The sequence below is a fragment of the Palaemon carinicauda genome, chromosome 4 (genome assembly GCF_036898095.1).
Source record: "Palaemon carinicauda isolate YSFRI2023 chromosome 4, ASM3689809v2, whole genome shotgun sequence".
NCBI classification, from domain to species: Eukaryota; Metazoa; Arthropoda; class Malacostraca; order Decapoda; family Palaemonidae; genus Palaemon; species Palaemon carinicauda.
Window position 1 is genome coordinate 173317784 of NC_090728.1, and position 16219 is coordinate 173334002.

At 35.2% G+C, this 16219-nt stretch overlaps 1 protein-coding gene across 2 annotated transcripts in view; it reads left to right on the forward strand.

Annotated features, from left to right (window-relative positions):
* LOC137639204 (lachesin-like) overlaps positions 1–10639 on the forward strand; it is a 305922-nt gene extending 295283 nt beyond the window's left edge. For both annotated transcript variants that reach the window (XM_068371496.1, XM_068371497.1), the window contains 4 exons: positions 1197–1389; positions 7947–8003; positions 8436–8564; positions 8959–10639. In XM_068371496.1, the coding sequence (XP_068227597.1) occupies positions 1197–1389; positions 7947–8003; positions 8436–8564; positions 8959–9110 (531 nt within the window). In that variant the 3' untranslated portion in view covers positions 9111–10639. The remainder of the gene's footprint in view (positions 1–1196; positions 1390–7946; positions 8004–8435; positions 8565–8958) is intronic.
* The last annotated feature ends 5580 nt before the right edge of the window (positions 10640–16219 follow it).

A 16219-nucleotide genomic window follows, 5' to 3' on the forward strand; every position in this document is an offset into this window, starting at 1 on the left:
ACAACTTGTCAGCGTGAAAGATACGGTAACCACAGATTACTTTGGTGACTGGAAACATTTCAATAAATTTCTAAACTATAAGTCGAAAAAACGGCTTGCCACCCACTTAATCTATGATGCTGTGTCCTAAACAGAATGCTCCTAATTCCCTAAGCGTAACTTGACCTAGAGCATTATAATTAAGATAAAGCTTCATCATTCAATAGAGTGACTTCTTTGGGAAGGCGGGAGCAACGTTTTTGCAATTTTGTCAAGTAACTAACACTAACTGCAAAATTATGCTATGGTGGTGGAGGAAGTACGGCAAAATCAAAGGCCAGTTAGTTAAAATCAAGCACACAAACGATTTTTTCCCCCTTGTGATGACCGGTGTCGTAACGTCCCTGACTGGTGAACGCCAGACTGGGGTTTAACTCCCGCTCAAACTCGTTGGTTCCTTTGGTCGCTGCAACCTCACCATCCTTGTAAGCTAAGGATGGGGGCGTTTGGGGGAGCCTATATGTCTATCTGCTGAGTCATCAGCAGCCATTGCCTGGCCCTCCTTGGTCCTAGCTTGGGTGAAGAGAATCGTGGGTGCTCATCATGTGTATATATGGTCAGTCTCAAGGCATTGTCCTGCTTGATAGGGCAATGCCACCATCCCTTCCCTCTGCCATTCATGAGTGACCATTATTCCCTTTTATTTATTCCAATCGAAGTCTTTGTATAATTAAAATCACCTGATCGGATCTTCAAAAAAGCAGTATCGAATCACGAATTTCAATTATGTACCAAGCCAACATTAAAATTTGGAACAATTACATCATACACCATGTGTGTGTTTGGGTATGTATGCGTCTATTGATAACTGTTTTACATTTTAACCCATTGTAACAAGGTATTCCACTTAGAAGTATTCCAGTTTTCCTGTCGGCCTTTTTTTTTTTTTTTTTTTTTTTTTTTTTTTTTTTTTGCATCAACTTAATAGCTCGTCTGTACCTTTGAAACAAGAGCATAAGTTCTCGATATTTTTTTTTTTTTTTTTTTATAATTTAAGGTTTTCTTTTAACCTCTTTCACCATCACGTATGTAATCAAATCTAATTCACCATATCTTCAAAACCCAAATGTACATTTTTATAATTCTTACTCATGCATATTTCAAATCCCAAAACTTTCATCTGCTCAAACCTTCAAAACCATTTTTTTCTTCCGTAGGCCATCAGCTACTGGGTCAAAGCCAACATGATGATCCTGAATTCGGAGAAGTATTATTACGAGGCAGTGGAGACCCTCTACAAGATCCACATGAAGCTCACCATCTACAACTTCTCGAGGAACGACAACACCACCTACAAATGCGTCGCCAAGAACTCCCTCGGGGAGACCGAAGGAGATATCAAATTAAATGGTAAGTAGACACCGGTAGGAAACGCCCCTGCCCTAAGGTTCGTCATGAATTTTAGACAAAGGCAGGGAGAGAGAGAGAGGGGGGGGGGGGGGTAGGGAGAGGAGAGAGAGGGGGGTGGGAGAGAGATTGGCAAACGGAAGCATTAGGGCAGCAACAGACAAACAGACAGATGTACAGAAACCTTCTGGCCTGTGTGAGAGAGAGAGAGAGAGAGAGAGAGAGAGAGAGAGAGATTTTGGCAGAAAAAGAGAAAAAATCATTTAATAAAAATTTTGTTAATTGAAAGAAAACTGGAAACCTTAGAATTTAAGAAAAAAAAATATTACTCATGAGAGAGAGAGAAGGACATTTTGCCAGAAAGAAAGAGAGAAAAATTCATTTGGTAAAAATTTTGTTAATTGAAAGAAAATTGGAAACCTTAGAATTTAAGGAAAAATATTACATGAGAGAGAGAGAGAGAGAGAGAGAGAGAGAGAGAGAGATTTTGGCAGAAAGAAAGAGAGAAAAAAATCATTTGGTAAAAATTTTGTTAGTTGAAAGAAAATTGGAAGAAAGAAAACTGGAAACCTTAGAATTTAAGGGAAAATATTACATGAGAGAGAGAGAGAGAGAGAGAGAGAGAGAGAGAATGGACATTTTGTCACAAAAAGAGAAAAAAAATAATTTGGTAAAAATTTTGTTAATTGAAAGAAAACTGGAAACCATAGATTTTAAGGAAATAATTTTACACATGAGAGAGAGAGAGAGAGAGAGAGAGAGAGAGAGAGAGAGAGGGATATTTTGTCACAAAAAGAGAAAAAAAAATAATTTGGTAAAAATTTTGTTAATTGAAAGAAAACTGGAAACCATAGATTTTAAGGAAATAATTTTACACATGAGAGAGAGAGAGAGAGAGAGAGAGAGAGAGAGAGAGGGATATTTTGTCACAAAAAGAGAAAAAAAATAATTTGGTAAAAATTTTGTTAATTGAAAGAAAACTGGAAACCATAGATTTTAAGGAAATAATTTTACACATGAGAGAGAGAGAGAGAGAGAGAGAGAGAGAGAGAGAGAGGGGAAAGGGAATTTTGGCAGAAAAAGAGAGGAAAAAATCATGATAAGAATTATGTTAATTGAAAGAATAATGGAAACCTTAGAATTTAAAGAAAAAATATTACACATGAGAGAGAGAGAGAGAGAGAGAGAGAGAGAGAGAGAGAGAAAATTAAAGTTTTGTTTCCAAGGGTTGTGTTAATTGACACTAGAAGAAGTCACTAAAAGAAATTAAGCCAACAATCAAGAATTGTTATACCGTAAGCACGATTAGACAAAAAGGGGCCATATGAAATCAGTTTCCTAAATGTTTTCATTATCATTATTATTATTACTTGCTAAGCTACAACCCTAGTTGGAAAAGCAGGATGCTATAAACCCAGGAGCTCCAAGTAGGAAAATAGCCCAGTGAGGAAAGGAAACCAGGAAAGATAAAATATCTCTAGAACAGTAACAACATTAAAATGAATATCTATATAAACTATATAAACTTCAACAAAATGAGAGCAAGTGAAATAAAATAGAATAATGTGCCCAAGTGTAGCCTCAAACAAGAGAACTCTAATCCAAGACAGTGGAAGACCATAGTGCAGAGGCTATGGCACTATCCAAGACTAGAGAACAGGATAATTAAAGAAGTAAAGAGAAATAAATAAAAGATTAGGGAGAGAGGGAGAGGGGAGGCAACGGGACTCCTGGCTTCTGGGAAGAAGGACGCTGGTGACTGGCACAACGCAAGAACATACGCTACCGGGGTCTAAGCGATGTCAGGCAAGGCAGCCGATCGAGACTACAGTCTACCCCAAAACCAAAGCATAGACCTTGAAAAAGAAGGCAACCGTGCTTAATCAATACAAATGGATTGCGGTGGTCGGTGTGGTAACGTCAATGACTATAGTCCATTTCTTTTAGCGAGTCATATTTGCACCGACTCGCAACGGTGCCCTTTTAGCTCGGAAAAGTTTCCTGGTCGCTGATTGGTTAGAATTATCTTGTCCAACTAATCAGCATTCAGAAAACTTTTCCGAGTAAAAGGGCACTGCTGCGAGTCGGTGCAAATATGACTCGCTAAAAGAAATGGACTATAGTAATCACCATATTGGGGTTCGAGTCCAGCTCAAACTCATTAGTTTCTTTGGTCGCTACAACCTCACCATCCTTGTGAGCTAAGGATGGGGAGTTTGGGAGAGCCTATAGGTCTATCTGCTGAGTCATCAGCAGCCTTTGCCTGGTCCACCTTGTTCCTATCTTTGGTGGAGAGGGGGGCTTAGGGGCTGATCATATGTATATATGGTCGGTCTCTAGGGCATTGTCCTTTTTGATTGGGCAATGTCACTGTCCCTTGCCTCTGCCATTCATGAGCGGCCTTTGAACCTTGAAAAGGCACATTGATATAAAAAGAAAAAGGCGAAGGGGGTGCGCGAGAGGTACTGGAGTGTTTGTTTGTAAGCATGAGACAGACCCCGGGTAATCAATTCTTTGGGAGTGTTCAATAAAAGCTTGTAGTCTAAAGTTATCTTCATTCTTTTGAACGTGTGAAAAAGAAAATAAGTGTGGTGAGCAAATATTTATACTAACTGTTATGTATTTCATTACTAATAATTATATATGTAGGCATTTTAGCAGCTTCATTTTTCATAGCTACTATATACAGTGTATACATATATATATATATATATATATGTGTGTGTGTGTGTGTGTGTGTGTGTGTGTATGTATGTGTGTGTCTTTAAAGATATCTTTGCGAAGCCAGAAAGCTTTCATAACTCTCAAAACGTAACCTTTGTTTTCTTAATTATACAGTAATCAAATTTTCTCCTAAGGAAAAAATTATTTACAAAATATGTTAATAGTAACACAGGAGCATTATGGTTTTCCACATTTCCTTTTATCAAGAATAACTTAGTTTGATAATAATAATAATAATAATAATAATAATAATAATAATAATAATAATAATAATAATAATAATAATAATAATCTAAATGAAGTGTCACCCTCTTTTCTTTATTACTTATTGAATATGGAAAAAACATCTGATACAAACTCATACAAATAAAAGAATGGACGAATAGCTAAATTAGAAACGGGAAAGGTCATTGTGAAAATAACTTGACTATGAAATAATCTCAACCAAGTTATTTCTCTGGAATTTACTTGTTTTCAGACTGCTTTCAGTCTCTTATTTCCAGTTTTTCATTATGCATTTAAGAGCTTTTAGATATTAGTATTTGGCTTCGTAATGTCCTCATAAATGGAATGAAAAGGAGAAACTGAAATGCCGAAAAAAAAAAAATTCCCAGAGTAAATATTGTATTGATACTGATAATCAAATTGCCCGGAAGTTAGTTGGGTCTACTCTTGTGAACCTATTCTTTAAGGTTCCATACATACTAAAATTGTTCTTATTCTCCATACACATTTTCAGAAGGGGTGGGCTACCTCTTCCATTGCCGTTTAATTCGATTATTTTTTTTTATTCATAGGGCTAATTCATAATATAAATTATCCAAAATATTCCATTTGTAGTTTGTAAAGGAAAACATAAATATAATAAATGGTTACACTTAAAAAAAAAAGGAAACCCCAGTTTGAAAACTAGTAAGGTGCCATGCACGAATTCGTTCACTCGGAATTGCCATAAAGAATCTACTCCAAAAGAAGGAAATCTTATTCACATCATGATAATCCCCGAGGGAGAGAGAGAGAGAGAGAGAGAGAGAGAGAGAGAGATGGGGTCAGGGGATGGGAAGAGGAGAGAGAGAGAGAGATGGGGGTCAGGGGATGGGAAGAGAGAGAGAGAGAGAGAGAGAGAGAGATGGGGTCAGGGGATGGGAAGAGAGAGAGAGAGAGAGAGAGAGAGAGAGAGAGACTACGGATCACATTGTATTTTCCATAATCATCACGACGTGAAATTTAACAAGAGGCGGATTTTCCTTAGCGATGAATGCACATGTGGACATCATAAGGGCATCAGAAGCGTCGCAGAGAAAAACTCAAACAGCAGGAATTTAATTAGCGTTTGTTGACATATCCCTCATAATGATTCGTTCTCATTTCGTTCTTTTTTTTTTTCCTCTTCTTTGTCGCACTGACGATTTACTTCTCGCTTCTCCATTTTTTCCTAAACGTGCAGATGAAGTTCCAAAGTCAAAAGTATTGTGTCTTATTTTCCTCGCTGTCTTTCAGCGATAATTCATTTTTCCTTTATTGTCCTTTCATCCGAGATAAGAATGAGTGTTTAGAATGTGCGGATGGCAAGAGTAGGTTGGTTAGGATGGCCTTATCATTCGATTCGCATCCAAATAGAAAAAAAAATGATATAACGGGAAAGTGAACATTTAAAGATACCTTGGATTCCAGACTACCCGGCTGGAATATATCGCTACAAGGCTTAATGTATATACAGTATATATATATATATATATATATATGATTATAATATATATATATATATATATATATGTGTGTGTGTGTATAGTGTATACACACAAACACACACACACACACACACACACACATATATATATATATATATATACTGTTTATGTATGTATGTGTGAGTGTGTATATAAAATATTGATCCGTTTCACTTGCATGACTTAAGATAAAAGCAAAAGTTTCTCCTGCTTCCACCCTTTAAACTTTAAAGTGCATTTACCCCCCTACAAACACTGACACATTCACCCTTATTTTTCATTTGCTCTTGTGATTCCTAGGTATTAGGGGTCTTCCTTTCCAATACTTATCAGACCCAATCTAATTAAGCCTTTCTGTGCCTTTCGCTCTTAGTGTATCGTAGCTCTTTTGAATTATATACTCTTTTCACTAAATAACTCTTACTTTCTTTTCGGGCGACTAAACCACACCAAAATACTCTAATCCATCTTTTCCCCAGTCTATCTTTTTACAACCTCTACATAAATCCATATTTCTCTGCCTATGAATTCTTCTTGGACTATTTATTCTATGCACACAGTTCCTTTTCATAGCTTTATCCTTTTGTCTTTCATTTGCACTCAACATCCTTACTTCTTTGCATTATAGTTGGTCAACAATCCCTCCAAACATTCTCACCTTGGCTTCCATTGATAATATAAGTCTCTACCAGATTTTTTGTTTACTTCGCCTCTTCTGACATCTCATCATTACTTGTTATATTTGCTCCTAATACTTAAACGAACCGACTACTTCAATTCTTCCACCATCTCGTATTACCATTTATTAATTCATAAACCCAAACATTTGCTTTTTTCTACAATTCCTCTTCACTATCCTCAATCAGCTCAGTATCATTAAGAAACATTAACCATTTCCTTTCGTAATCAACAACTCCTCACTGTCTTTTCTCTGACATCTCTCATCACTCCACGTTATAGATGTTGAACAGCCAGAGATACAAAATACACCATAGTCTCAGGCCCAATTTCACACCAAACCAATCACTCTCATATCTACAAACTCTAACACTCGCCACAATTTTAATCGTAGAATAATGAAACTTGCAGGGATTAACTGTTATGTAAAATGCTGGAAATAATTAAATTTTGGAAGGTCAGAATCAAAGGTCAAGGTCACGGTCAAGCAAAATGTCCAAATCACGTAATCAGCCATAAGTTTGGACATCGTTGTCACACAGACTTCAAACTTGGTGTACGAAAAACCACGCTAATTAATACATGTTAATGTCAAAGGTCAAGGTCAAGGTCGAACAAAAGGTTGAAAACTAAGCTGCTGCGGTGGAGGTCTGCGCTCTACTGAGTGCTCCTCTAGTTATTAATGAATACACTCACAAGCTTTTTCTGGGTCCATATACTGTACGCTACAGAAATTGTTTTATTTACTTTCAAATTTCTCACATAACCATTTCATAACAAGCATTTGATCCACAAACCCTCTTCCTTGCCTAAACCTATACAGTTCTTCCCCTATCTGTCCTTTTACCTCTGCTTTACCTTTTGAATTAAAGTCCTGCCATACTAACTACTCTTATACCCCTATAAATCTTACAGTTGTCTTTACTGCATTTACCTTTATTACAATAGAACGATAAATAATTCCTCCCACTCATTACTTAAGAACCTTTCCCTCATCCAGTCATACCATACAAATCCTGGTTAGCTACTCAATATCACCATCTTTGGGCTGATTTACTAGTCCTTTTCTTTCTCTTAAAAGTCTTAGGTTTGATCCTCATATGAGGTGAAATTAATTTCTATGATAAACTTTAAAACATAAGGGCCGGTTTCAAATCAACATAATCATACAGTACGGATAATCTAGATAAAATTATATTGCTTAAATCAAAATGATGAGCTGGAGAATTGGGGAAAGCACCTGGTGTACAACGTGAGTAGCCTATCTCGGTATCCTTGACCTGATATCGAGAGGATACATAATCTACGGAAACCTCCCATAAGCAACGCTTGTTATTAAAGATAATTCAGCTAGTGTCAGCTTGATGATCATTTATTATTGTAATAAGAACTTGGTAATTTATGCAATATTTTTTCTACCAATTCCAGAGATCTACATGTCACCGAAAGCAAAAGAGATAAGAAGCGAGAATTCGAAAACAGAAGGTAGGTCTAGCTGGCTATAACCAGTTGGTAAGGTTTACTAAATCTGCCTGTCTGGTTATGGACGGTAAGTTCAGATTCCCCTTTTTGAGATTTCCATAGAGTAGGGCGATAAGAGATATGATTAAATAGGCAAACAGACAGAGATAGACTGATGAAGAGTTTAAGTCATTCGTGTTCACTCAAGTATCTCCTTTAGACGTATTCATTCTTTGAATTATATCTTAATGTTCACTATAGTAATGCTTCTGCAAAATCCTTAAGTATTTTTTTTTCTTTATATGCTGTAAATGTAGTCAAGAAATGTTTCTCAATTGTCCTTTAACCGTACAACAGTACACAGAAAGATAAAATTAATATTGATCACTTCAGCTCATTTTTTAACAAAGTAAAACCGTTTTCCTCTCCTTTCATAATCTGTAATTCTGTTGTTAGAAGAAACTCAAGCTCCTGTGGAAACTGAGACTGAGGAACAACGCCAAGTTGCACTTGAACCTCCAAAGGGAGATCAGCTCTACGACAACTCGCCTTCTGTTCTACAAACGCCAAAGCCTACAAAAAGGGGTAAAAAGACACCAATTATTTGTTTGTCAGAAAGCATGAGAGAGAGAGAGAGAGAGAGAGAGAGAGAGAGAGAGAGAGAGAGATGTTTTGATAGACAAATGTGCAATCGTGTAAAACATATTGATGATGAGAATATATATTCATTCTTTGAAGCTAATAAAATTTCTTGAATGAATGAAACTCAATAGATAAACGAATGATAAAACGAAGAAAGAAAAATAAAAGATCATAGAAGAATATAGGAAAGCTACTATGCAAATAACTGTGTCTATTTCAATTATCACGTGTCTTAAAACAAGTGTTATTGCATAATATAGCATGCAATTGCAAAAGCCTATTATTCTCAATTTTACAAAACAAATGTTTATACATACATGTTTCTTTTAATTAACAGTGTTACTGCCCAACGATGTCCTGGGTGGGCAAAGGTCAGGACCCAATTCCTCTGGTTGCCTATTACCAACGATGCTCCTCCACTGGGTATTGTCGCTCGTCACTTGTTTCGTCAACTTGCCTGCATTTGCACTTAATGCGAAGCTTTGTTGATGACTGGGATGATTCTCCCTAGAAACTCCAACGACAAGTACGCACGGAGTCGCTGCCACACTTCTCTGGGACTAGTTCGTATAGCTCAGGGCACTACCACGGTCTAGGTATAGGCCTATACCTACAGTAAGACCGTGGGTACACCCAGGACCCACCTATAAATCGTGGCATATCTTCTTCGCTCCCTTCCGCTGCTGTAAATTAGAAAGAAGCGTGAGGACATACGAGCGAAATAGTAACATCAGCGACAAGAAATAAGTATCTTATGCGACAGTAGGAGTATAAGAGAGTATAAAAAGGGAAGAGGGAGTATTTAGAACGTCGTCTACACTATTAATGTTTACCTCCGCTGCTACATGGATTCATGCTTGTAGTACTAAGCGGGTAGTTACTGTAGATTTTTATTTCATTTTTTTAATATAAATATCTATATTCTCCTTGTTCCTAGTAAATCGCATGCGCGCTCGCCAGTGTAAATGCAGTGTTCCATGGGCATGAGTTGAATGATTTAGAAAAAAAAAATGAAGAAACTGGGTTTTTTATGCTCTGATAGATTAATATAATCATATATGTAAATTTATGAACCTGTTTTTTAGTTTTCTCTTTGTGAAAGACTTGTCAAAGTGACGTTTTCTATTTCCTTTAGGATACATATCGTGTCTTCTTAGAGTAACTCAGAGTGAAAAGAAAATGAGTCATTCACTAACTCAGATAGTTGAAGAGAAATGTTCTAATGAATCATATTCAAATAGACGTGTACTCAAGGTGAATCAGGTAGAGAAATATTCTTACTCAGAACTTGAAGTGATATTCACATAATAGTAAGTTGAATTTCAAACTCAAGTCCAAGTAGTGGAATGAACAAATGCTGAGAGATTTTTACGTTTATTCAGTGGAACTGACTTCGAGTCATACAATTTCTATAAGAAAAACATTCTTTTTCCTTTTACGGACTTGTCCAAGTAGCGAATTGAACAAAACCTTGAGAAATTTACGTTTATTCAGTGAAACTGACTTCGAAACATACAATTTCTATAAGAAAAACATTCCTTTTTATTATGACTGACTTGTGGGAAGTATCAGTAACCCTCACGAAGCATATACTGAGGTGCCAGTCACGTCGGAACTTTCTTTCCCTTCCGAGGAAGGAAGGAAGGGCGTGCAAAGTGCATTTTAGAGCTTCAAAGACAACTCGGGAAATGTTGAAGTGTCTTCTGTGTCAAGTTTTATGCAAAAAAAGGTGTTCGGTGACTCTCCGGTTCCATGAACCTCAAAAGCATTTTTTAGAACCGCAGTGGAGTCCTAATACTTTAACAGTGCTTCTAGATATAGTATCAGGATATAATTCCTATGTATTTGTATCTATGCTGTGATTTATAAGCCAATGATGAGAGTTATTTAATGATAAAACATCTATTTCAATCATAAACGCTCTCTCCTTCTCTCTGTCTAATTACTTCATTTGTAAAGTACAGCTCTCTCTCTCTCTCTCTCTCTCTCTCTCTCTCTCTCTCTCTCTCCTCTCTCCTCTCTCTCTCTCTCTCTCTCTCCAATCCTTCTGCAAGTAAAAAAATTTCTTCAATTTCCTCATCTGTAAAGTCTCTCCCTCATCTCTCTCTCTCTCTCTCTCTCTCTCTCTCTCTCTCTCTCTCTCTCTCTCTCTCCAATCCTTCTAAAAGTAAAATAAATTCCTAATTTTCCTCATCTGTAAAGTCTCTCTCTCTCTCTCTCTCTCTCTCTCTCTCTCTCTCTCTCTCTCTCTCTCTCTCTCTCTCTCCAATCCTTCTAAAAGTAAAATAAATTCTTAAATTTCCTCATCTGTAAAGTCTCTCTCTCTCTCTCTCTCTCTCTCTCTCTCTCTCTCTCTCTCTCTCTCTCTCTCTCTCTCTCATATATATAGAAACATCGTCTTGTATAGATAAAACTCTGATCATCATTTATGACATCCTGTAATTTTGTACACATTTCTCTTAGCTCTTATATCTTCCCTCATAACCAGTTACTTGTCATACATATCATTATCTTGTCTTCACCATGTAATGTTAATGTCTTCTTGTTCCAAGTTAAGGAAAACTAGCCACAGATTAAGAATGCCGGTGTTCAAAATACGTGTGTGTGTGAAGGATTCATTGCAAACTAACAACGATAGATTATCTCTTTAGAAATGAGTTAGATATATTAGAAAGGATCTCTTATTATAGTTACCTTGTGGCAAAGATGAACGTACGGAATGATGATAGTTGAAATTTCATTTTTCTTTGTTTTGGACAATGATGAAATACCATTTAGAGTTTGGTTTGAATATGTAAGTGGAATTATTAATCCCCATAAAAGATATACAAGTTATTTTTTACTAATACCTTGTTTTGGTTTCAATGCTGCTAAAGGAAATTGGAACATCTTTTTACAGACAATAATGTTTTGTCTATATTGCATAGATAATTACGAAACGTTTTTAAAAGAGCACAATATCTTTGTATCAAAAGAGACTAGGAAATTAGTAATACTGAGTATTAAGTTCTCCTTCTAATTAATCATAAAAGAATTTCTTAAGCATAAAACAATCTAAGAATTAATTCTAAATCTTAAGATGCATCTTTCTGATAAGGAAAATCACAATCAACGAACATAGCTAAGCATATAACGCTATCAAATAATCATTAGATGGTCTGTAATTTTTTAATTATTCCATTGATAACTACGTTACCGATAAATCCTAAGACGCAACAATGAATTTAATGATAATAATCAGAAGACATTACTTTTTATTCAGTTAATATGCAACATTACAAAATGAGATTAAATAGCATTTACATACATAATACATGCATACATACATTCATACATACATACATATGTACGCATGTATATATATATATATATATATATATATATATATATATATATATATATATATATATACATATATATATATATATATATATATATATATTTATATATACATACCTAGCTTGCAGTTGACCTCAAACATACATAAGGTACAAATAAATGTACAGAAACACGGTAAACACAAAAATATCTAATGCACAATGCGTTCGTATATATTATTAAATTATGAACAGCTTCAGTTATTACTCTTTTCCAAATATTTATCTAAATTCCTCTTAAGCCCCTAATAGGATAATGGCCGAAGCGACAAGTAAGCAAAGAAAATAAAGAAAAATAATTTTAGTTACCGGTAAGCCAATACCTGTTTTCCCAGATACATGAAGTTATTTTGAAATGACTATAAGTGAAAAAAGTTCCCATTATATGTAAAATAAATAAAGTATGAAACTATATGTATCGAGACCCATGTTGTTCGTTTCTCTATCCTTCTATGTTTTCAGTTCTGTAGGTCATGAATAAAAAAAGAAAAAAGAAACGCTACCACTTTCCAAAATGTAGAAAGATAATACAAAAAAAATGCTACCACTTTCCGAAATGTAGAAAGATAATACAAAAAAAAATAAAGACACTACCACTTTCCAAAATGTAGAAAGATAATACAAAAAAAAAAAAAACGCTACCACTTTCCGAAATGTAGAAAGATAATACAAAAAATAGACACTACCACTTTCCGAAATGTAGAAAGATAATACAAAAAAAAAAAAGACTACCATTTTCCGAAATGTGGAAAGATAATACAAAAAAAAAAAAACTACCACTTTCCGAAATGTAGAAAGATAATACAAAAAAAAACGCTACCACTTTCCGAAATGTAGAAAGATAAAAAAAAAAAAAAAAAAACTACCACTTTCCGAAATGTAGAAAGATAATACAAAAAAAAAAAAAACGCCACCACTTTCCGAGATCTAGAAAGATAATACAAAAAAAAAGACACTACCACTTTCCAAAGTGTAAAAAAAAAAAAAAAAAACTTTTGGAAATGTTCATAGATTAGCATTAGGGTGGAATAAAAGTTCAAATAATTCATGTAATAAAGAAGCATTTTTTTCTGAGAATCAATAACTGATTTTCCTTTTGGATAAACTCATTCTGTCTTCATTACATGACATCCTTAACTAACTCTTGAAACAAATTGCCATTATGAATGGCCACGGAGATTGCCATCATCGTTACACTTCAGTAATAGCTATGGTAAGTAGCTCCTCTAGGAAAAGGACACTCCAAAATGAAACTAATGTTCTCTAGTCTTGGGTAGTGCCATAGCCTCTGTACCATGGTCTACCACTGTCTTGAGTTAAATTTCTCTTGCTTGAGGGTACACTCGGGCACGCTATTCTATCTTATTTCTCTCTCTTATTTTGTTAAAGCTTTTATAACTTATATAGGTGATATTTATTTTAATGTTGTTACTTTTCTTAAAATATTTAATTTTTCCTTGTTTCCTTTCCTCACTCGGCTATTTTCCTTATTGGAACCCCTGGGCTTATAGCATCCTGCTTTTCCAACTAAGGCTGTAGCTTAGCAAGTAATAATAATAATAATAATAATAATAATAATAATAATAATAATAATAATAATAATAATAATAATAATAATAATAATAATAGCATTGACATTGGTACAAGAATTAGCAGCAGCTGTACCAAGCCTCAACAGAATCAAATGTCAAAATGAGAAAAGAGTAAATGGATATAAAAGAATGCATAGTTGATATTTGTATGCAACATAGCGCTTTAAGTCAGACCATGTCGAGCAAAGATGCGTTATGTTTTACCATTTCAAATGAAATTTAATACAAGAATCCTTGGGGTAGGGAATATGTCAACATGGTACCTCAACAGAACATTTGTCCTAGTGATTCTACAAAGAGGGCTTCAATCCGATTGAATTCGAGCTAGCAACGAATAGCCAGCAGACTACCAAATATCAAAAGCCTGCAATACATATTTGCCAATATAAACTTGGTCATGGAATGGGGTCATGTTGCGAGACCGGCTAACCCAGAAAGATAGTAATTTGCCTACATTTTATATGCAAATCTAAAAATTTATCGACAAGAGCAGTGGTTCCAACTGGCGATCAGCTACGACTACTCCTATATACTCTCCGTTACTCTCTCAACCAACAAATATGTCACTTAAGACAAAAATCAAAATAAAGGACAGGCCAAAGATAGGCACTATCTGTAATAAATCTCTTTTTTTTTACCGAGTCCATAGAACACTAAGAATGAGACCAAGGACATGGCTTACGATATTTGTCTATATGTTCTTAGATTGACTAAATCTACTACTGGGTGACACACAACCGGAACAAGTCAGAGGGGTAGTGGTAGTATCAGTCGTTGTATTTGTTACTGTTATTGTTGTAGTTGTTGTTGCTATAATTATAATATATGCAGCATAAGAAAAACAGTAATGATTTCATGGTACTGCAAATAAATAAACCTTTAAACAAAAGTTACCAGGTAAGATCTTGAGAGAGAGAGAGAGAGAGAGAGAGAGAGAGAGAGAGAGAGAGGAGAGAGAGAGAGAGAGAGAGAGAGAGAGAGAGCGTTTAGTTCAGATCTAAGAAAGCCACTCTCAGAATGGTTTCTGCAGGATAATTTCTTGAAAGTTTTCTTGGTTGCCCACAGATATAAAAATAATAACGATAATAAGAACTATAATTATGCTAATAACAACAGCGAAAGCACTGAATTATAAGTAAATATATTTAGATGTTTAATTTATTTAGTTTAGTGGCTCAAAACTCATTCCATTTTATTAAAGCTTCATGAAATGTATTTGGTAAGTAGCTGTTTATCATTGTTTGTACATTTCAGCTGTTACATTGATTTTTTAATTAATATATTGCAGAGAGTAGCTGAATTATACATTTAATTCTATTTAAAGGTATGCGTAACTAAATACATTTACGTCCCTTGTTTAATTTTTCTAGGATTATTATATTCTACCCTTCCTGGGTGGGGATACCATAATGTGGTGAAAGGGGTTGTCTTTCGCCATGGTGAGCAAAACTGTGCTAGTTAGGGTCACACATACTAGGTTGGTTTGCTGTGAGGGATTAAACAAAAGTTTCCCACCATCTCCAATCCGCAGAGGCTGGTGTGGTTATTAAAGTTGGCCAAACTCCAAACATGAATTGACATCTCAGAGGCCTTTGTCCTGCAGTGGACTATATACGGCTGCATTTGTTATTGTTGTATTATATTATAAAGAGTTTCGTTAAGCAGTCATGTATTTCCAGGCAATTTCATTATCATAACTAACAATAAGATGATAATGAATAATTACAATCTTAATGTTTCTAAGTTTCACTTGTCTTTGCATATATAAATATAGATATGTAACTCAAGTATTTATTCCCTGGAACCGTTAAAGTTAAAGACTTGCAAGGAAGAAAAAAAAAAAGAAGAATAAAAAGTCTGTTCCACTCACGTTGTATTATTTGAATTATTTTATGAAGGGGAGGATGTAAGGGTCATTCGGGCTCCTCATAAAATATGCACACGTTCTTTAACATGTCTCAAGAGCTGCTGCACTGAACGTTTCCATAAACAATGGTTGGTGGATGTAAAAAAACACCTTCTCTCTCTCTCTCTCTCTCTCTCTCTCTCTCTCTCTCTCTCCTCTCTCTCTCTCTCTCTCTCTCTCTCTCTCTCTCTCTCTCTCTCATAGCATGTTATCCAATTCCTACAATGTAATTTCTAAAAGAACCAGGATATCAACATTCATTAAGGAGTAGAGTACTTGAAGCCATATAACTCTCTTTAGTTGAATTAACTCATACTGGAAATGATTGGCGTGCTATAGAAAAGTTCATTTTAGGTCAAAGAAATTAAAACAACATAAGAAACCTCTCACCTACGTAAATTTAATCAAAATGCAGCGAATCACAGGGCTTCGGCAATGATGAATCATTCAGACCTCCCAAGAAGGGGACTTTCGTTTGTTGTCTTTGTTAGTTGATGTTATATTAATTATAATTGCCAAAAGAGAAGCACCACATTTAAAGCTACAGGAGTGATAAGTATGCAAAGAAATATCTTCTTTAATCACTTTTGAATGTCCTCTTTGCGTTATAGAGAGATTAAACAGTGAAAGAAATATAACCCCAAAACCTTCTGCACCAGGACATTCAAACGCATGCTTCATTTTCATCACGAAACTTGTAATACGTCGAAATATATTACCCCA